Genomic DNA, 20,573 nt, shown 5'->3' with positions numbered 1-20,573 from the left:
CTGCATAATATTCGGACGACGTGTTTTCATATTATGCTAACAGATCAGCCCACATGGAGATACGCCAAGATCCACCAGTCGCTGAATCCACGTCATGGAAAGAGACTATAGAGATCCGGAAGACTGGCAGGATCGAACGGGTGTCCACGAAATCATCCACGAGGCATCGATAGCGAATAAGGAAAGCGTCGCGACGCCCTCGTTAAACAATCGGTACGAAATCAATTATTATTTAGAAAATCAAGCTGGTCTAGCTTTATTTTTATCTCTCCGTCTTTCTACATTTCATTTATCCTTTTGCTACTCCCACTTCTGGATCAGTCATCGTCAACCAGGTTGGCTCACCCGTTAGTGCAAGGTGATGATGACTTTTCGTACTTTTCGTTGTACTGATTTATTATTTCCCTTGACTGTGGCTTCGCGTAAACACGTTGTCGGAATCGGAGTAGAGCAGCTCTGACGTCTTTTGACGTAACAGTAATATAATGGGTACGGGGCCCGTCTGGAGGTGAACGTGATGCACATACATGTTATCCATATGAGAATACTACTACGTAGAATACAACAGCTACTCTGATACTTGTTGTTGTTGTTGTAAATATATCTATAGTTATGCCATGAGATAAACTCGTCATTGAGGTGCCAGCTCCTTATGGTTAAGAATATATGTATAACAGTCCCTGTGGGGCTGATGTTACCGTCTGTCTATACATATATACATACATTAGAGTATATATACGTAAACAATAAAATATTACATATATATAACTGAAGTTGATCGTTCAGATTCTTCCTGTGAACTGTTAACTGCGTCGTGAGGGATGTTTGTCGTGTGCAAGAATTGTCAAAATGAAAATTTCAAATTTGGTTAGCCCCTATGGCAGTGAAAAGATGACTGGCCTGGATGCATACGAACTCTCCCTATTCTCTGTTGACTCTCCTGAACACGTGCTGGTAGTCGGGAGTAAAAAACAGTGTAAATTACAAAATATAAATTATCATACCTTTCGCAGATTCTGTTATTCAAAAAAGGAGAGCGCACTGACGCGTCTGACGTTTCGACACCGTAGAAGCAACAGGAGGCTGTTTTTGTTTACGGGTAAGAGTCAATTTTTGATTGGACGTTCCTTTCTTACTTATCTCATCTCACATCGTCTTTTTCTTTTCTTTCTTCCCTATTTACCCAATCGCTCTTCCTAACAACAACTTAGAATCGTTCCAGGTTCGATGGACGCACGGCCCAAATTTTTAAATTATTTTATTGCGATGTGCTTCGTTGACGTTGCGACGTTCGGCGCCATCGATTCTAGCCCTATGATCTCGATAACCAGTGAAATTGTTTTTAACACCTGGATAGATCACATTTGGCTTGACGCTAAAATCATGAGGATTGCCATTGCCTTCTTGACCGTGCGTGCACGTTACTTTTACCACTTCTACCACCTTCTCTCTGGCAGTGGTCTGTTCGGTCAAGGCTCTTTCGATACGTGTAACGTGGACCTGATCTCCGGTTCATCGCACTTGCTCTTATGTATACATATACGTGACTACGTGGCCAATGGGTATTGCGTACTGGGTTCATATTCTTGAAATTGAAAAGAAAGATCCATTGGTAAGACTGATAGAATTTTACTTGTTTACAGGCACAAGATTTTTTCCTCAATCTTCATCCCGTTGGGTAATGAACCTGGACTAGGTGCTCGAGAGAACCATACACTGATGTACCGAGTGAGGGAGAAAAAGAAGCCGGGACCAGGTAATGGTAGACAGTGAGATCAATAAAATTGATCGTTTCTCTTTGTAATGCAGGAATGTTGTTTCAGGTATTCCATGAAAACCACGTGATGTTTTACCGGGGGACGGAATGATTTCTCTTCGATTCCGCTTACGCAATGAGAAAACATCTCACGAAATCATCGGCTCTTTCTCCACTGTGACGTCAGGCGATTACATCGAGACGCACTTGATGCTTCTAGAAGTGAAAAGGCGGTCAGGGCAGTAACATTGTGATGTAGCATACGTGGGATCATGCGCCAAGTAAACCCATCCTATGGATTGGTGCCACGTAGGTACTTAAACTCATGTAAAAGAGAAAAGTAATAGTGGCGAACGACAGAGCGTGCACGTACGCATCCTTAAGATTAAAAAAAAAATAAAAATTCAAAATTTAATTCGTATAAAATACGACTGCACGATCGCACAGGATGGTATTGTCGTCTGATTATTTTTTCACGGTTTAATTTATTTTTTTAATTTTCTTTTAGCGACCTGCGACGCCCACAACGAGGCTACTGCTAGTTCAATGACGTCTTATATTAAGCAGGGTCAGATCCTTTGGTTGAAATTCGAATTCGACGTATCCCCCGAAATCTACTTGCATCTGTTCTGCATCCAATCCAGTGGGCGTCTCGGCTGCATGCAATTCAAATTTACCTAAACTCCCGCGCATCGTCTCGCTCGAAATATGTGCATTTTGATGCGCACTTGTCGCGATGCCACACGACTCTGCGCTACGGTTCGAGCGCCGTCCACGCGCAGGACGGCATTGCCACGCATAATTATCATTGATCAAAACGGATACATAGGATAGAAGGTACGAAGGAGGAAGAAATTGCGAGAGTCCGGGCTCACAGGGAGATAACGATCGAGCGTTGGGAGACGGCCGCATTGAATTTTTTTAGACGGCAAAAAAGTATGCGAGTTAACAAAAGAAATTGGATATATAGATATACATCGGATAAAAGAAAAGTGGTCCAATATATTATTTATGTATACTTATATAGGTACGCACTTGTAAAATTAGACCATTAAGTGAGCCTCTATTCTGACCCCAAAGTGGTTCTTGGGAAACTTGTAGCAACATTGTTGCATAGAATTTTGGGTCTTGTATTATATACATATGTAGGTTTAAAATGTAATAGTGTAACCAATGTATTATGGGATCTCGAGCTAGGGTAAGATGATACGAGAGTGAAGGTTAGGAGATTTAGGCCCAGACCGGTGATTTAGGTAGATGCACCCGGGTCCAAATTAGACTACCAAATAAGCGTCGCTGCATCGAAATCGTCAGGGTCTCGCGAGCGACAGAAACTGGATGATACGAAACGACGATCAGTGTGAAGAAGCTAGGAATATATTTGTATCACTTTAAACGTTTGGCGAGACGAAAATTCGATAACAAAGAAAATAGTCGCATCGGTAGGACACAGTCGCTTTTAAGTTTATGTTAAACGCTGTGGAAGACCACAGACTCTGATGGAGTCCTGGTCATGGCCCCTGACCGGTTTCCATCAGGTTCGTTATGTGCAATGTCAATGGCTCGTCGTAGGTTTCGTGGGGAATTCATTGCGTTCACCACATAACGGTACCGAACCTGTTTCATTGGTTCTCCTTGAACTTCTCATACTCTTTCACTTTTCGCAATGTACTGATCTTCGGGCTAGGATCATTTGACGCTTTATTTATATCTTGGAATCTTGTTTACTTTTTTTTTGAATCTCTTTATGTCCATTGCCAGCATCAATTTTTGGGATCTTTCGATAACGCTCCAGAAATCTGCTTAATTCTTTTTCAAGAATTCTCTTTGACTTTGTTTATCTACCGTTGTACTGCCTTTCCTGTGTCTTCAAGTTGTTCGCCAACGTACAGGCATACTATTTTTACCAGGAATGAATGAGGTCAGCGAATGATAGGGTCAGACGTCGACCATCTAGAAACTTCTTGGATTTGTCCACGATGCGGAAGTACTGCTTTGTAATGCTAGAACATTCGAGTATGGTTAGTAGCTGGAGAGACGTGATGCAATTGCATATCTCTATCGTCAGATGAAATTGCAATGCTGACTGTATAGCGTAATAGATAGTCATAGCCTCTGTTCTTGATATTAGTACGAGACAGGTCGCACGTACTGCTATACGCATTATAAAAGTAAACTTACTATATACTCAATACGCATTACGCAATTCCAGACAGAAGTTGCGCTTTCGTTCAGTTATTCAACGACAAGTTAATTGAGATTTGTATAATTTTTGGGATAGTTGATTCCGTGCAAATGTCAAATGTTGACTGTTTATAGAGAGCGCTTGTAATTGTGTGGAATTGCATGGAATTGCTATGTTCAACATTTTTTGTTACTGAGAACACTTTTCGCGGATGAGCACTCAATTGTCGTTTTTGACTTTACGAAATTGCAGGAATGGAATTGCCGCAATTACTCAAACGTGGTAAAGTGAAATGGTGCGGAATTGCCATAGTGGCGTTTAATAAGGCGCATGATGAACTGACGTACGAAATGCATGGACTACGTTTTAACAGTTGTCACTTTTTCTTGAACTCATTGACAATTCCGACTTCAAACCTTCGTTACGCAAGTTGTCTAGAGCCAAATACCTTTGCATCTCTTCAATCATAATTCACAGGTTCGCATGCTGATCCACAATCACTTTGTTTGCCAGTACAGAAGTCTTTTTTTCCTTAAGCAACTTATCCCACCTGGAATTGCACTGAGCAATTCCACTTTGCAGTTTTGCTCGACCTGAAATACTTTAATGCTTTTGTTTTATTAAAGACGCATGGTACATACAAATTTTTTCAAAATTTCAGCTCGATCCTTTTCACACATTTATCATCCATCGATCCGTACCTGCACCGCGAATTGAGATTACTTCGGATGCATTGCCCATACAGTGCATTGCGGTCATTTTCTCTGACACCTGTTATGCAAGAGTAACACGTAAGTTGCACTGGAATTTTCCATTTAGTAGAAAATAGTAAGAAGAAGTAATTAAAAAAGAAAACCATAAATCGCAAATGTCACGAAAGACAAAGAATTAGCTAAATATTTAATAACGACTTACAATTTTTTAACTTTAAACAGATAAAGATATCGGATGCTGTATTTTTTTAAAAATCCAACAACGTCCGCGAAGATCGTCCATTCAAGCGGACATGGAAAAGCCTACCTGCTGTATTTTCCATAAAGGAAACGGAGTAAGAGTAGGAGGGAAGAAGAGAGGAAAAAAGAAAAAGAAACAAAACAAGAAAAAAGAACGTCGTGACTGCGCTCGTATTTGTGCATCCCATTTCCGATTATCTCGCAACGCCATTGTTCATCGTGAAAATCGAAGGACGCCGCCGATGCTACGTAACTTCCGGTGATAGAAGTCGAAAAAAAAACTTTTACCTTCGATCGCATCTACATGTTCGTCGGCGTAAGAGGCGGCCCATTTCTATTGTTATATTACTATATCTATCTGATACCACACAAGGCGCAGCTTCCCTGCCTTCCATAAATGTATCCAAAGCGAATTTTGCAAATGCATGTATCGTTTTGCCGCATGCGTTCCCGTTTGTCCCGCTGCGTTATGTATGCACTTATGTACTTATGTAAAGGCGCATGACCGTTAGACCACCAATGTACGACCGCTACATGCAGATAAAACGTCACAGTCCGTCGTTCCTCTGACAATGCCATTAACATTTTCAATAATTCCTGGTTACGTAATCGGTAACCCGGTTGTGATTTTGATTTTGAAAAAAAAAGAAGTTCAGAACCGAATACAAGATGATTCTATAGTGACTAATCTAGATAGAAATAAATGTAAATCCAAAAAGCCCTGTATGCATCGTGCATGTGATTATATAGTTAAGCCACGTCACATCCGGTAACTTGTACGATGTCAATTGCTAATCAAAATTGACCTTGACTTTCTTTTTAATTGAAAGTTTCGGTCTCGACCTGATTCTTGTATTTATTCCTGATTTAGTTTCAATTGATTGATTAATCTGTCTGTCTTTGTTTTTAACGCTTTCAGATTAATGGGCCTTATATTGGGCCCCGTAATGAACCGGTGTGATGCGCATCCACAAAGCCCACAAGGTGCAGACATCCGGTCTGTACGGTTGTTATTCATTGCTAATCGAAGCAACCTTGATTTTGGTTCGGGGACCTTCGAGTCTGGCATTCGATTACCAATGGGCCCGGTTGCCCGAGAAGTCTGCTGCCCCTCTTATGCCAATCGGGAGTGACTTTTTTTACGTACAGTCTTTTCTTTTCCTTATCTTGCCTTCTCTCCGTCCTATATGTCTCTCCTTCGACTCTCTCCCCCGCCCCCCCTCTCTTCTTTCAGGCGCTACAAAAGACCGTAAGTCCACTCTGGTATTCCTTGCGATCTTGAAATTCCACAGATCAAGGCCTTACGGCATCTCCGCGACATCCCCGAGAGATCAGGAGAAAATTCATGGCTTTTAATGGAATTGAACCATACCCTAAATAGACTCTCATCAGTTTTTATTGGACGCGCCAATAACCTAGAGGTTCGAGCCTGTGTCTTTTTATATATATATATAGCTTCCCTCTCGCTCCCTCGTTCCTTAATATTTATTTGTCCTCTTCCTTCTCGAACAACAACTTAATTCCGCATTGTAACTACATCTTGACCCAATCCGACTACCGCTAGATTCTCAGAATGAATCCAATATTCTTCGATACTTCCTTGAGATGCAAACTTCCATCACTGTCTACAGTGAAAAAAAAAAGTTGACATGTATTATGCATAAGTCGTATTTAAGTGGGTGACAATTCGCGAGTAGTGTTAAATGCTCTAAACACTTTGTACAAAATACCTTTACTCGTCCCTTCACATAACCCAGGCGGATTTTTCCAGCGCGTGGTCTACCGCGCATGCGCAGTACCCAAATATACGGCTAGAGCGAACAGAGGTGAGCGCTCAGTTCACAACTCCAGAAAGGTCGACAACTCCAGTGTAATACAATAACCCAGTCAATGCACAATTCCAAAGCACGAATATAGGTTAGTCTGGAAAACATATATATAAAGGTAAAAAAAAAAAGTCACTAGATTCACGAAAATTCTCACTAGACGTGTCTCACTTGCGTGTCCCACTGATACGAATAGAAACATCCGAAGGCCAATCGACAGTTTTAACTTTAGATCAAAATTCGGTTAGTCAGTATTCGACAAAATTTTTCTGATCTCGTTTTCATGATAACAGGAACAACCTTGATTTCTTTCTCGTACGAGTCAGACATCAGAGCATCTTTAATCAATCAAGACTCTCGTATTTGGCAAATCTTGTGAATACGTTTGATCTCTCATCTCCAATGCAGACGCATCTTGCTTGCTACGAAATACATTAGTCCTCAAGTGGGCCAAGCCCTTAGTAAAATTTAATACAAAAAGTATCCTTGATTATGTTATCGTTGCAATGATCATGCGAAAAGCGATAATGGCAAACAAATAAAAACTGACTTATAGATATACTACCATATAGATGTACTGTATGGGAGGTTCTACGGCACCTGCGACAAGGTGGTACTACTGCTTCTTCCAAAGTGTACTTTGCTTAGTGAATATATAGATATACTGATATATCTGTGTACACCGGTCTTATAGCGCAAGAAAAGGTCCCTTGAGGTTCCACTCGTTACAGGTCCCCTCATTTGAACCAGGGTAGCCAACAGTCAATCCTTTCTTGAAATTCGTCTCCTGGGCTACACCACTCGCCTGGTCGTCCTGTTCGAATCCATATGTATGGGGTGAACAGCGACGTAAATGTGCTGACTACATTACGCCACTATATAAGATAGCCGTTTACGATCCTATCCCCAGACCGAGTCAGATCGGCAAACGGTTAACTGACTGACAGCTACAGAAACAGGATACAAGAGTTACAGTAACACAGTATAACATTATTATATCGTGGGGACATTATATTTATATAGTACATTAACACGAACAACAATATACGGCACTGTGCATCATTCGACCAATCAGTGCATGCGAGGTTAACTTACAAGAGGAAGAACAGGGAGTTACGTTCTCTCTTTTTTTTAAATCATCCTTCCTTTTCTCTTCCGTGAAGTTGGACAAAGAGATTTGACAGAGTCAAGAGAGGAGAGAAAAAGAGCACAAGATACAGGGTGGTCTCGCGTCGTCAATTTGTTCCTTGATTTCCTGTCAAGAGAAGTAGGGGAGGACAAAGGGAAACTAGGGAAAACTTAAAGAGAGCTCTACGAGAGGCGTGTACCGAGAGAAGAAAGAGGGAGGAAAGCGCTGGTGAAGATACAAGGACCTGACGAGAGAGGTTGATCTTTGGTTCGGTTTTTTTATTTTGTTAAAAAAAAATCTTAATTAACATGGCACTGTTCGCGACGAGCGCCACTACTTATTTCCTCATCGTCGCATCCCTTGTCGCACTGATTCTCATCCTGGTGGATCATCTGAGATCACGCAAAGTGATTTCCTCTACGAGGAAAATACAAGACAGCAAAACGCCTTTACTGCCTGAACCACCCGGCCCAAAGCCTTGGCCGATTCTTGGCTCTCTACACATTTTCGGCCAGTACGACGTGCCGTACAAGGCATTCAGCGACCTGGCCAGGATCTACGAGAGTCAGGTCGTTAAACTGAAGATGGGATCCGTACCGTGTGTAGTCGTGAACGGTTTGGAGAACATCAAGGAAGTGCTCATCACTAAAGGGACCCATTTTGACTCCAGGCCCAATTTCGCGCGCTACCATCAGCTCTTCTGCGGGAACAAGGAAAACTGTAAGTGTTATTATTGTTTTGGTAAACAGTTTTTTTGTTGTTCTTATAACGTCGATAGCATTTTTGACTAGTTTCGTGGTTAGAGTTACCTAGTGTTTTTTTTTTTTTAATTATTCCGGCCTCGGTCACTCCGTGAAACAGTTGGGTGTATGTTAATGACCTTGCTTTTGTCGCAACACGTGAGTCCCGATAGTTGGGACACGGCAGAATTTTTCGCTGCCACTGATAATTTCTTTGTTAATATATTCTTTTTCTTTCGAGAATTGTCTTTTTTTTATTTTATCACAAAAATTTTCGTTCCCGTTATCTGATGATTGATCTGTGTACTTTCGAGTTAGTTGTCGTGACATGCTTTTCTTTTTGTATTTACTTTGTTCTGACGGACATTTATTTAAATTTTTTTTTACCTAAATTTTGTGTCATTCTCCAAAAGAGATATGTCGCTCACGTGCGTTTCGCGAAACCTTGTATGAGTCGTCTTTCTGCGAACGCGGCTTTCCGTCGTTTGGTATTCGGTCACGCTTGCATTTCCGCATGTGTGCACGCGTCGATGTAGTTCTCGTATATCATCAGAAAAAAAAGAAAGTTAAAAAAAAAAATAAAAGATAAAATGGTAGCTATGAAAAAAAAATCATCCAATTGAGCAATGTCATCGCCTTTACGATTAACACGTCTGAACGACAAAGTGTTTCCCTTTGGTCCTCTGGGTCGTGTGAAACGAAATATTTCAAATTTTAGCAAATGAAATTCTAAAGAAAATTTTTTTTTAACCATAGCACTGGCCTTCTGTGACTGGTCGGACGTCCAGAAATCACGGCGTGAAATGCTGCGCGCGCACACCTTTCCACGAGCATTCACAGCCAAATACAACCAGCTTAACAGCATCATTGGGAATGAAGTGGAACACCTGACGCATCATCTACTCTCACAAACCGGAAGAACCGTGGAGGCTAAGCCTTTGATACTGTACACCTGCGCCAATATCTTCACCAGCTACTTTTGCTCTCGTCGCTTCGATCTCGATTACCTTCCCTTCCGGCAGATGATCAAGAACTTCGATAAAGTCTTTTACGAGGTGAACCAGGGCTATGCTGCTGATTTCATGCCTTTTCTGATGCCACTTCATCAACGCAACATGTCACGGATGGCAGACTGGAGTCACAAGATTCGCGAGTTTGTCGATGAGCATATAATACGCGACCGGTTTGACTCCTGGTCTGAGGTCATTCCCGAGAACGACTACGTTGATTGTCTGATCAATCATATCAGGACCAATGCCGAACCCAAGATATCCTGGGACATGGCTCTCTTTGCTCTGGAGGATATCGTCGGAGGTCATTCAGCTGTTGGGAATCTGCTTGTAAAAGTCCTTGGTTTTCTCGCTACCCGGATAAACGTTCAGAAGATCGCGCAGCAGGAAATTGATCTTGTTAATATCGAGGGAACCACTGTGGGCTTGGAGCACAGAGTATCGATGCCTTATACGGAAGCCATTATTTTGGAAGCCATCAGATTAATTGCCAGTCCGATTGTACCGCACGTGGCTAATCAAGACAGCTCGATAGCAGGTAAATACGATTATAAGTTTTTTTGAGAAATAGATAGAAATCAATATTTCTCAAATTTCAAAAATTTATTTATATCCTTTAAATTCATTTTCACGCTCCTTATTTTTTGTTTCAGGATACAAAGTCGATAAGGACACGTTCATATTCTTGAACAATTACGACCTCAATATGTCGGAGCAACTGTGGACGAAACCGGAAGCATTCATGCCTGAGAGATTTGTTCAAGATGGCCGACTCGCGAAACCCGAACACTTCCTGCCATTCGGTGGTGGACGCAGATCTTGCATGGGGTACAAGATGGTCCAATACTTGAGCTTCTCGACGCTTGCCACTATCCTCAAGAACTTCACGATATTGCCGGTAGATGGTGAGAGTTATAAGGTAGCGATCGGTAACCTAGCACTTCCAGAAGTCACATTTAACTTTCGGTTTGAGAGACGATGAGATCGTTTCACCCAAAATTAACGTTTAAAGGGTATAAACCCATGAAACACAAGAGAAATGAAATTTACAATTTTTGTTACTTTTACAAGTAGCGAATTAATAACAATGAGATAGGTAGATAGTTAAAGATGGAAAAAGAGAGAGAAGGACACATCATTCCCACGTGGTAGAATGTTATGGAAAGAAAAAAGAAACAGGAACTAGATGAAAGCTTCACTGACATTACTAGATTTTTAAGATATAGTCAAATTTAAATCGTTCCTTCGGTATTGAGGACTATCATTCTATAATAATCGAATGGTTCGTTAAGCGTGACACCTCGGTGTCTTACAGAAAAGTCTATGAATTTCAAATTTTTATAACAATTACTTGGCCATGGATATCGTTTCTCAATTTCTCTTTCCTTTTTTCACAAAATCAACCCCCCCTCCCCCCCATACACACAATTCATATATAATTTATTGCTAGCCTGATGATTATAATTATAATCGCAACGAGCTTATCCATTAATTAATTATTACTGTTTCATTATAGATATTCGTTGTCATTTTTATTATTAGTGCTAATTTCTGCCATACGTGTTTTTACTCTTACCCCCAAACCCCTGACCCTACCTCGTCTATTTTTCCCTCCTTTTGTACTTAGCAATTTTTCTATTCTCTTATTCCCAATATGTCTTCTCCAATTGTTCGTGTCATTGCGCATTGTATATTTTGTGTTTGCTATTTAATTATTGTGATTGTTACCCTCCTTTGTTAATTTATTATTTAAGATTTTAATAATAAAATTGTATCAAACAATAATTCTTTTATCGTATAATCTAGTCCTTCTCTTTATATTTTGTACCATTGAGATCCTTTATCATTATCATTATAAAAACTAATTGATCCCTTCCAAGGAATTACAGGAAGGCACGAATTATTTTATAAAACAAAATTACGTATACATGTATCTTGAAAAATTTAATGCCTCGGCATTAAAAAATCTTATAAGCAATCGTTTCAATTGTTGCATCATTTTTTTTCTTATATTTCAAGAAATCGTAACGATTTCCTTAGGTTCGATCATCTTTTCTTTCTCTATCACGTCATTCTTACTGATTTTTGATTTTCTGATAAATAGCTCTTCAATTTCTTGTAAAGTTTTTCCTTTGGTCTCCGGCAAAAAGATTAGAACAAAAATTGTACCTATCAGAGACATAATACAATAAAACAAAAAAACACCATGCTCCCCCATAAGATGCTGCATATCCGGATAAGTCTTGATTGAGATAAAACTAAATATATAAGCTATACAAGTTGTCAGACCAGATAAAACATCTTTCACTTTAGTAGGATAAATCTCACCAATCATAGCAAACGGTAATACTAAAAATCCTAGAGTACTTGAAAAAATGAGCATTAGTATACATACGACGGGTATTAAGCCGCCATCTCCAATAACATAGTTTCTAGAGTTAAGAAATAAATACAATGACAGGATTCCCATAACGAGCGTCATACCGGCACCAGAGGCAATGGACGGTGGACGTCTGCCAAACTTCCGGGAGATATAGCAAATGAGAAAAGTCCCTATCAGTCTAGTGAAGCCAATGAGTATGGCGGCCAGATACGCGTCGATCTTTATGCCAGCATTTCGCGCAATGTCAACTGCATAAAATACAATGACAAATATCCCAGAAAATTGTTGAAAGAAGAAATAGCAGAGCATAATGGCAAAAGGTTGAATAGAAGATCTGCGCAGTAGGCTACGTAGTAGATTCTTCTTTTTGGGTGAGTTTTTGATCCGTAGCTCATCCAGTAACTTTTGTGGCGCTGTTGTATCTGCTGGGATGCCACGGAATTTCTTGAGAATTTCGAGAGCCTCGTCGTTGCGTCCTCGATCACGCAGCCATATTGGGGATTCCGGAAGAATTCCGACAGTAAGAATTATTGCAAGAATTGGAAACAGACCGCTGACCAGAGCTATCATTCTCCAGTTATCCTAAGGTGAGAGTAATAGTAATATATTTTAGGGTATTACCTGTATACTTTGTATATTTGGCTATTATCTCTACTAAATCGTACCTGAAATATATAACCTAATATGTAGACAATCAGTATGCCCACAGCTATGGCGATGCTGGTCCACGTGACTACGATGCTACGCAGTTTTGGAACTGACACTTCCGCCGCGTAAACAGTTGCCGGCACCGATGCCAATCCTGTTGCTATACCTGATAACAACCTGCCAATTAAGAGCTGTTCGAAATTCGCTGATAGGTAAATAATAATCCATCCGCTCAATGACACTACAGACGTTGACAGTATGCTGGGTTTTCGACCGCGTCTCATAAGAAAGCTTGACAAAATGCATCCAATTGGAGTCCCGATAGCAGCTATACTGGCTGTGATTAAAAACAATAATTGAAGTAAATATGATGTGACAATTAATAATTTATTAATAATTTTAGCCTACCTATCCAGGAGGCCTGACTTTCGTTTATCTTTATTTGACTCTGCGGTGACGTCAGCGATGGCAGCGCTACGGCACTGTAGCCAAGGCCCATTGCAGGGCCCAAAACAGAACAGTTGGCAATGATGCACATAACAATCTAAAAGTTGTAAGTTAATTTTATTGCTTAACAATATCATTGAATCAGATACTTAAATAAGTCTCAATCAGGGCAATGGTTGCTTTGTCTGCCTATTCTATTAATTGGCATGATAACACTAAGTGGTTATTTATATAAAAGATATTATTACTATGTGGTAAATGTAAGATACATTACATAAGTAACCTTCTGCAACCATAAAAAATATATTCTCCTTCTATTTATTGGATACTGAAGGCAAGTTATCATTATTCTGAGTGCGCAGTACGCTATCATTTGCACAAGCAATGCATTAATGCAAAGCTGCCGTAGGAGGGAGATATAACCATGAGACAAAGATCCTTGTCTGAAAATATATGTTCATGGAAGAATACTTCTTTGCTTTTCCATCTGCGATAAAATTTGGCAAATGATAATTGTACAAGATTTAATGATGCTGCACCGATAAGAGACTGTTGGTACATTTTAATTGTATCGTGTTGAAAAAACCTGATAACCATGATCAAAAAAATTATATCCTCATTATTACAATTGTTATTTGTTTATTACTTTCAATATTTTATTCCACTGAATGAGTGTCAGTGATTAATTGGTCAGTGGGAACTGACGGTACATCAGCATGTTTGCATACCTAATTATGCTAAGACATGATACACTGTTTTATTATCAAAATGTAAGTAAAAGTAAATATACAGAATAATTAGTCTCAGTGATACGTTCCTATAGGGGAGACAATAACAATTAGTTATGATGATAGTGAGTCACGGGTCTCTTAACTCACTCATAAATGATAGCAGAATAAATATTATTAAGAAGCTGCATGTGGCAAGATTCAATAAATTTTATCTTACTTTTACTTCTATTTTTCATTTCTTAATCCAATGACAATTAACATCAGCCAGTGCAGTCTATCCATTGCCTTGATGATGCTCAAATATGCATTTTGTTTTTAACGTACTTGGTAATTGCGACATGTTCTCTTCTCTTTATCATGTTTTTCGCTGCTCGATGCCTCCTATGGAAGATAATAACTTGTAATATTCCAGGGAGTCATATTAACAGTGTAAAGTTAATAAACCGGTAATCAATTACACAAAAGTTCCATTGCGTCAAATTGAAATTCAGACGTCAGGATACCGATAAGCATATAACAAAAATGCATTTCATGATAAGTAATAAAATAACGAAGGACCGTCTTGAATAAAAAAAACTGTATCACTGTGATGACCTCAAATGACAAAGCATTTCCGTTGCAATCATAAATTCACTATGTTATTCAGTATTGCAGAAAAATTCCTTATAGCATTTGAGGATGATTGCGTTATGAGTATGACGTGCATAACGATTATATTGTTAACAAAAATAACAATGCCTAAATATTAATACTAATCAGTCACTGAGCATTTGAATCATTCATTCGAAATTCTATTCTATCAGTTTAATTATTAAAAAAATTTAAACGTTATTAATTTTATGACGTATACCTTAGTCCCCATATTGAAAATGATAAATTTCTTAGGATTTCTTCTGTCTGTGTATATGGCGATTATTTTCACCTGTTTCGAAACACCGCTCGGAAAACCGGTTTACAAGTGACGTTGGAACGCCCGTCACAATATAATACAAATCACGCTCGATCACTAGTATAATCGATTTTCAAATTATTCAGTCAATAAAATTACATGCCATACTCTTTTTACAATTTAACCTGACACCCAAAGTCTATATGAAAATATACATGGATCAGTTTAAAAAAAAAAACGTAGCACTTATGTCACTCGAAGCTGAACACTGTACAGTACTAGAAGCTGAATGGTGTACAGTACAACGATGTAGAACACCTACGATACATCGAGGTAAAATGACATGCCGGATTAACACGTGAATAGCAAACTTAAATTTGCTGGTCTGGTCCGTTCACACAGGAGTATAATTTTCGCTATTAGATCCAGATATAAATAAAATGTTTCGTAATATGATTTAATTATACAAAAATATCATCCCTAGAACGTTCCTCTCGTATCACTCTAGCCGACTACCCGTGTCACTCTAGGACATAGGAAGGTAACATTAGTCCAATTTTACCAATTTTTATTGTGTTTCGTACTACCGGTTCATATATATATATATATATGAACTGATACATATATATCAGTATATATATCAGTACAAGGTAACTGATAATAATATAACGAAATACTCAAAGTTAATTCACGAATCTATTTACATACGTCTTTAAACTGATAATATATTAAAAGTATTATAAATATCAATTAAAAAGACACTTGTAAACGCACAGTTGACTTTGTTATACCGCGATTACATAAAAGACATTACGCGTCGCCCGTTGTTCATTGCCGACTGACATGAAAGATTCTGCGCCCATTACCCAAGGTGCGTGGTATATCGTATATGATTATCAGTTCAGACACATAAATGGGATCATTGCACGCTATTGGTGATTATAACTTATTGCATACATTGAAACAGACAAATGGAAGATTTTATTTTCGTGCTTATTTTAAATAATAAAAAAATTATAGTTATCAGTATTTAGTTTGGAGCTAGAATATATCTAGTATACACATATATATAAACTGAGTTATGATAGGAGGAATTAAGCAAAGCATTTCTGATTAAATGAACAATAAAAAGATGTTTAAATTTTTAATATACAATAAATAAAAAGATTACCTGATAATTTTAGTATTTGGCCAATTTATCTAGTATTATCAGTCGTTGGATGAGATATGATAACAGGAATTATTTTTATGGAAGAATCAAAAAGGCCGCCGTGCTTGTGTGATATATTGTTAAAAAAAAATATATAAATAGGAATAAAATTAATGAAAATAGAAATTTTTTATTGATCATTTCATTTGATCATCCGCAAATCGACCCGGTTGCATTGCTGCTGCATTATCTCTGCTGATTTACGTAAGTTTATTGGCCGACTCGTGGCATCTCAAGGAAGTCGAGATTCCGCAGTCATATAACACTGAGTTTACTTTCATAAAGAATTCTCGTTAAGAATTGTTTGATGTACCGAGGTCGTAGGTTACGGATTGATAAAGAATTTCAACTCAGGGTCTGTTTGAAATAGTATAAAGGACGCTGAAAATGGCATGGAACAATTAAAAAATAAATTATTTTAATAGATGATAAGCAGAAAGAGAAAATATGTCAAATGACCTAGAACCTAATTTATACTATAATTGCACAATTTAATCAGTGAACTATGGGTAAAAGGATTGACCCTGTACATATATGTAATCTATGAACTGGAACGACAAAGTATTAGAGACGGTCGGGTCAATAACAATTGTTCGTTCCTAGAATCTGAATGTAAGAAAAATATTAGTTATAAATAATTTTAATTAAGGAAAAATTTTACGTTTCATCACAAGTTTCCTTGACCATTATTTTTATTTGCGAACCGGTTATCCGTGTTACGTGTACAAAAGTAATTACTCCTTAATAAGCAAATACGTTCGATAAACCATATGAATTAACATAACGAGATTATAAAATTTGCACGTGCAAGTATTTAACGTCGATTTTGTCCAATGCGCAATTTCTTGTTTTATCTGAAAAAGAAGTTCCAAGTTTATAAAAAAATGTATTTTCTAGGAGGTTATGTTGATATTGTCTCATAGGCAATTCCATATAACAATGACTAATAGATAACAAACAAAGGAGTATACACTTAAACGCCTGGGAGTGGATTTATCTCTATACTGTTTTTTCAAAAAACTTACATACTCACTATAATTGTAATTTGTGTACCCAGTGAATCCACCTCGTACCAGCATACATGTATGTTCATAAAATTATCCATATCCCGTATTTGCAGTTTGCTTTTTAATCTACCTCTGTATTCACTGTTTACCTTTTTTTTAACACAATTTACCTCTATATTCACACGTGTGAACGGTGTTCATAATTGTATTACATAATTATCGAAAACATACATGCACTTATTAGCACTCGAAAACATATACTGGGCTATTCAGTCCAAACGTATCACTTGAAGTTAGCGTTCCCATTTGATTCTTATAATAAAACTGCATTCAGGCAGTACGTTTAGTCCGAATAGCCAAGTATCCATTAATAGCAAGTGCAATACGCGTAAGATTACATATAACATTTAAAAACTGAAAATTATTTTAAAAATATATTGAACCAAAAAATATGGTAAAAAAATAAAAATATCCATCCACCTATTTACTTCCATGCTCTGAATCTGATTAAGTGTATCCAACTAAACTGTTAATTAATTTCGTCAACTCAATCATTTTGCGCCAATAAAGGTGTCGGAAACTATACCAACGTACATGCACACTATTTGTATACACATATACCTGGGTGACATTACGTCACGACGTCTCCAATACCTCAATGCTATACATCCCAGTCATCCAGTGTAACATTTGCTAAGACGTGAGCCTGAGCTTTGTCGTTGATTTTTTCCTTTCTTTTTACTTAAAGAAAAAATAGTTTCCAGGGTTAGAGATAGAGTAAGAGTGACAACCGCAAGGGAAAACAGACCTACCCAGATAGTTATACTGATACACGTTGATGGATATAGTGCGCAGATGGTGTCCGCATATGTGGAAATGCTTTACACTTCTACGTTAAGACACCTTGTAAAACAATAAAATATTTCTGTACATAAATCAAAGGCATGCATATACGCATATGGTTACTGTGATACCGACAGGCAAACGTGCCCAACGCACCCAGTCGGTATTCGTTGGTAGAAAAGGGGAAGCAGTCGCGTAAAAAAAGATTGTATAGACTGAAATATTTTTGTGTAATTTTAGTTTTTTTTTTATAATTAATATTTTCTTGTGATATTAAAAAATTTGGTGTACAATAATATATTTGGTGGTGTTCGTCAAACTTGTGAAAAATTATGAAGCTTTTTGGTGTGAGTGTATCACGCGAACTTGTTTATCAGGTACTTTTATAATTTTTTTATTGGAAAGAAGAAATTTTTTTTTATTAACTAACTGGTCATAGGGATCTGTATGAATATCAGGTTATGTTTTGTGGGTAATTTTATATTGATGTTTCTTCTTTTCCAGTAATGAAAGACTCTCGTTACAGTTACTCTATGGAACTCTGGGTGCCATTTCTCTTATTGGTTCTGGTATGACTATGGGTTATTCTGCTGTGGCTTTGCCTTCATTGGCTAATGGGACGTCTGGTGTATACGTGGTAGATGACAGTGCAACGTGGTTTGGTAATAATAATAATCAGTGGAACAATAATGGTTAATTTTGAATAATGTCCAAAGCCATATAATATTTTCTGATTGATTTTTTATGTCACAGCTTCGTTGCCTATTATCGCTACTCCACTTGGATCGGTGATAAGTCTAATTACCATGAAAGCTGGAAGAAGAGTCGCCATCGCTTCTAGCACTTCTGTATGCACCATCAGCTGGATAACAATAGCTTGCAGTTACGACGTGCCGCAATTATTGTTCGGTAGAATCCTTGGTGGAGTCGCTATAGGGTTGGTGTCGACACCTAGCGCCGTTTATGTAGCTGAAATTTCGTCACCAAACATCACGACGGTGTTGACGGCGTTGACAGCACTGACAATGGCTATGGGTGTTTCGATAGTGTATTTTTTAGGTTATGTCACTCAGGTGGGTGCAAATGACATTTATAAAGGAAAAAAAATGTATTTATTACCTACAATTATTTTTAGCGCGACTGGAGAATGACTGCTATACTTTCGAGTATTGCACCATTTTTTTTAACAGCAGCCATCATCATTTCACTTCCGGAAAGTCCTCGATGGCTTCTGTCACGGAAGCGTCACGAAGACGCTCGGAAGGCTCTCTTGCGTCTTCGTGGATTAAAACAGGAGACTGAGTCGTTCAAAGAAGAATTTGCTGATATGATAAGTAATAGTTTGAAGAATTATGAAGCGGAAACAAGCACAGGGATAGGACAGGGTCCGACGTTTGTCCCAGATCCTGGTGCATCGCAGACAGGGATACCAACCCCATCTAGAATCAAAGATTCTGGTACCAGCATCGTCAATATTGTTTGGAAGAAGTCACGTGATATACTTAGGATTATTAAAATCCCAGAAGTTTGGAAACCATTTATTATCCTAAACATGTTCTTCTTCTTTCAACAATTCTGTGGTATCTACGTGCTCATCGCTTATTCCGTGGACCTAATCTCAAACACTGGTATCACTCAAGATCCTTACGTCATCACTGTTTTCATAGGATTAATACAATTGGTAGCGAGCATAACGTTGGTTTCTTCTAGTACAAGGTACAATATAAAAAATAATTTTATTGAAAAACTTATAACACTTTTCATTAAAGTTCATTAGAAATTCTCTTCTCTATGTTTATTCATATTTTCGTAGAATTGGCAGGAGATCGATAGCAATGATATCTGGTGTCGGTATGTCAGTATCCTTAGCTGTGCTGGGAGTGTACAACCAATTTTTTAGAAACGACGCCATATCCGGTCTACCACTAGCATGCATACTCTTTTTCATTGTAAGTATCTAAAAAAAAAAGAAAATAATTTCAATTTAAGTATTAATATTATTCTTTTTAGGCGGCAGGATCATTTGGTTTTGCTTCGCTTCCTTGGGCGATGATTGGTGAACTTTATCCAACGCGTTACGTCAGCATCCTGGGACCAATCACAACGTGTTTTGCTGGATTTTATCAATTTGCCACCGTCCAATTATACCCGACGTTCATTCAGTACGATGCAATCGGTACGATTTACTTTTATTGCGCCATATCAGTTGCCGCGACCATCTTTGTCGTTTTCACTCTGCCAGAAACTATGGGCAAATCCAAAACTGAGATTGAAGCACGGTTCAAGGGAATTTCGTAGAATGCAATTTATCGCTGATGATTATTAGACTTTTATTAAAAATGAACCGAAATTCATTCGTTCATCGTCATTATTTATTAACATAATAGATAAATGACAATGATTACCAGTAGGTATTGAAGAGAAATAGTATTGCCATCTGGTATATGCAATTATCATAAGAGATATCTTGAAAATATTTCGTTTTTATCCAGTGATTATTAGTTCGAAAATTAAACACTAGATGGCAATAACGTTCAGACTAACTGTAAATATAGCCGGGCCGGAATATCATTGTGTCTTATGCACGGGACTTCTTCAAACCACACTAGTTGGCATGTTATTTGGCATTCATAAAATATGTGAACAGAAATAACATTTATATATAAGATTATCGTAAGATTAAGTTGAATTGTTAGAATTGCCTGTAGAATTTTGAAAATATTAAAATTCCCTTTAATATATTCTTCCTTCCACTTCATTTCTTGTTGCTTCTCTTCACTATCTCTTATTTCATGTGACAATTTACATAGGAATTA

General features: G+C 38.1%; 3 protein-coding genes across 13 annotated transcripts; 2 read left to right on the top strand and 1 right to left on the bottom strand.

Annotated features, from left to right (window-relative positions):
• The first annotated feature begins 75 nt into the window (after positions 1-75).
• On the top strand, positions 76-11,017 carry LOC107271357 (cytochrome P450 307a1). Of its 2 annotated transcripts, XM_025088578.1 has the most exons (8): positions 76-213; positions 1,014-1,099; positions 1,644-1,756; positions 1,824-2,069; positions 4,603-4,732; positions 4,877-8,569; positions 9,346-10,137; positions 10,253-11,017. In XM_025088578.1, the coding sequence occupies exons 6-8, from the start codon at positions 8,158-8,160 to the stop codon at positions 10,579-10,581; spliced, it is 1,533 nt and encodes a 510-aa protein (XP_024944346.1). In that variant the 5' UTR covers positions 76-213; positions 1,014-1,099; positions 1,644-1,756; positions 1,824-2,069; positions 4,603-4,732; positions 4,877-8,157; the 3' UTR covers positions 10,582-11,017. The 2 variants fall into 2 exon arrangements, with proteins under 2 accessions (XP_024944346.1, XP_015602752.1); XM_015747266.2 differs by lacking the exons at positions 76-213; positions 1,014-1,099; positions 1,644-1,756; positions 1,824-2,069 and adding an exon at positions 3,958-4,418.
• Positions 11,018-11,517: 500 nt separating this feature from the next.
• LOC107271358 (facilitated trehalose transporter Tret1-2 homolog) lies at positions 11,518-15,665 on the bottom strand. 8 transcript variants are annotated; one of them, XM_025088579.1, is made up of 6 exons: positions 14,659-15,665; positions 14,026-14,189; positions 13,352-13,564; positions 13,039-13,174; positions 12,648-12,967; positions 11,518-12,564 (listed from the first exon to the last, which is right to left on the bottom strand). In XM_025088579.1, the coding sequence occupies exons 3-6, from the start codon at positions 13,448-13,450 to the stop codon at positions 11,614-11,616; spliced, it is 1,506 nt and encodes a 501-aa protein (XP_024944347.1). In that variant the 5' UTR covers positions 13,451-13,564; positions 14,026-14,189; positions 14,659-15,665; the 3' UTR covers positions 11,518-11,613. The 8 variants fall into 8 exon arrangements, with proteins under 8 accessions (XP_024944347.1, XP_024944348.1, XP_024944349.1 ...); XM_025088580.1 differs by having other exon boundaries at positions 13,352-13,520; XM_025088581.1 differs by having other exon boundaries at positions 15,319-15,665.
• On the top strand, positions 13,059-20,498 carry LOC107271360 (facilitated trehalose transporter Tret1-2 homolog). Of its 3 annotated transcripts, none has more exons than XM_025088585.1 (6): positions 13,059-13,183; positions 18,284-18,419; positions 18,511-18,830; positions 18,893-19,473; positions 19,571-19,706; positions 19,768-20,498. In XM_025088585.1, the coding sequence occupies exons 2-6, from the start codon at positions 18,329-18,331 to the stop codon at positions 20,053-20,055; spliced, it is 1,416 nt and encodes a 471-aa protein (XP_024944353.1). In that variant the 5' UTR covers positions 13,059-13,183; positions 18,284-18,328; the 3' UTR covers positions 20,056-20,498. The 3 variants fall into 3 exon arrangements, with proteins under 3 accessions (XP_024944353.1, XP_015602758.1, XP_015602759.1); XM_015747272.2 differs by lacking the exon at positions 13,059-13,183 and adding an exon at positions 16,803-18,134; XM_015747273.2 differs by lacking the exon at positions 13,059-13,183 and adding an exon at positions 16,803-18,134 and having other exon boundaries at positions 18,262-18,419.
• Positions 20,499-20,573: the final 75 nt, after the last annotated feature.

Source organism: Cephus cinctus, unplaced genomic scaffold (assembly GCF_000341935.2).
Source record: "Cephus cinctus unplaced genomic scaffold, Ccin1 Ccin1_scaffold0935, whole genome shotgun sequence".
NCBI lineage: Eukaryota > Metazoa > Arthropoda > Insecta > Hymenoptera > Cephidae > Cephus > Cephus cinctus.
The sequence above is the reverse complement of the archived record's forward strand: the minus strand, read 5'-3'. Positions and strand labels throughout refer to the sequence as shown.

Excerpts from the sequence above, each read along its gene's own strand:
- LOC107271357 (XM_025088578.1), top strand. The coding sequence starts at position 8,158 with ATGGCACTGTTCGCGACGAGCGCCACTACTTATTTCCTCATCGTCGCA. Across the intron at positions 8,570-9,345 it reads CTGCGGGAACAAGGAAAACT|CACTGGCCTTCTGTGACTGG; the intron begins GTAAGTGTTATT and ends TTTTAACCATAG. Across the intron at positions 10,138-10,252 it reads TCAAGACAGCTCGATAGCAG|GATACAAAGTCGATAAGGAC; the intron begins GTAAATACGATT and ends TTTTTGTTTCAG.
- LOC107271358 (XM_025088579.1), bottom strand. The coding sequence starts at position 13,450 with ATGATAGCGTACTGCGCACTCAGAATAATGATAACTTGCCTTCAGTAT. Across the intron at positions 13,175-13,351 it reads GGTTGCAGAAGGTTACTTAT|ATTGTTATGTGCATCATTGC; the intron begins GTAATGTATCTT and ends TACAACTTTTAG. Across the intron at positions 12,565-12,647 it reads TATTAGGTTATATATTTCAG|GATAACTGGAGAATGATAGC; the intron begins GTACGATTTAGT and ends CTCTCACCTTAG.
- LOC107271360 (XM_015747272.2), top strand. The coding sequence starts at position 18,090 with ATGAAGCTTTTTGGTGTGAGTGTATCACGCGAACTTGTTTATCAG. Across the intron at positions 18,420-18,510 it reads TGACAGTGCAACGTGGTTTG|CTTCGTTGCCTATTATCGCT; the intron begins GTAATAATAATA and ends TTTATGTCACAG. Across the intron at positions 18,831-18,892 it reads TTTTAGGTTATGTCACTCAG|CGCGACTGGAGAATGACTGC; the intron begins GTGGGTGCAAAT and ends AATTATTTTTAG.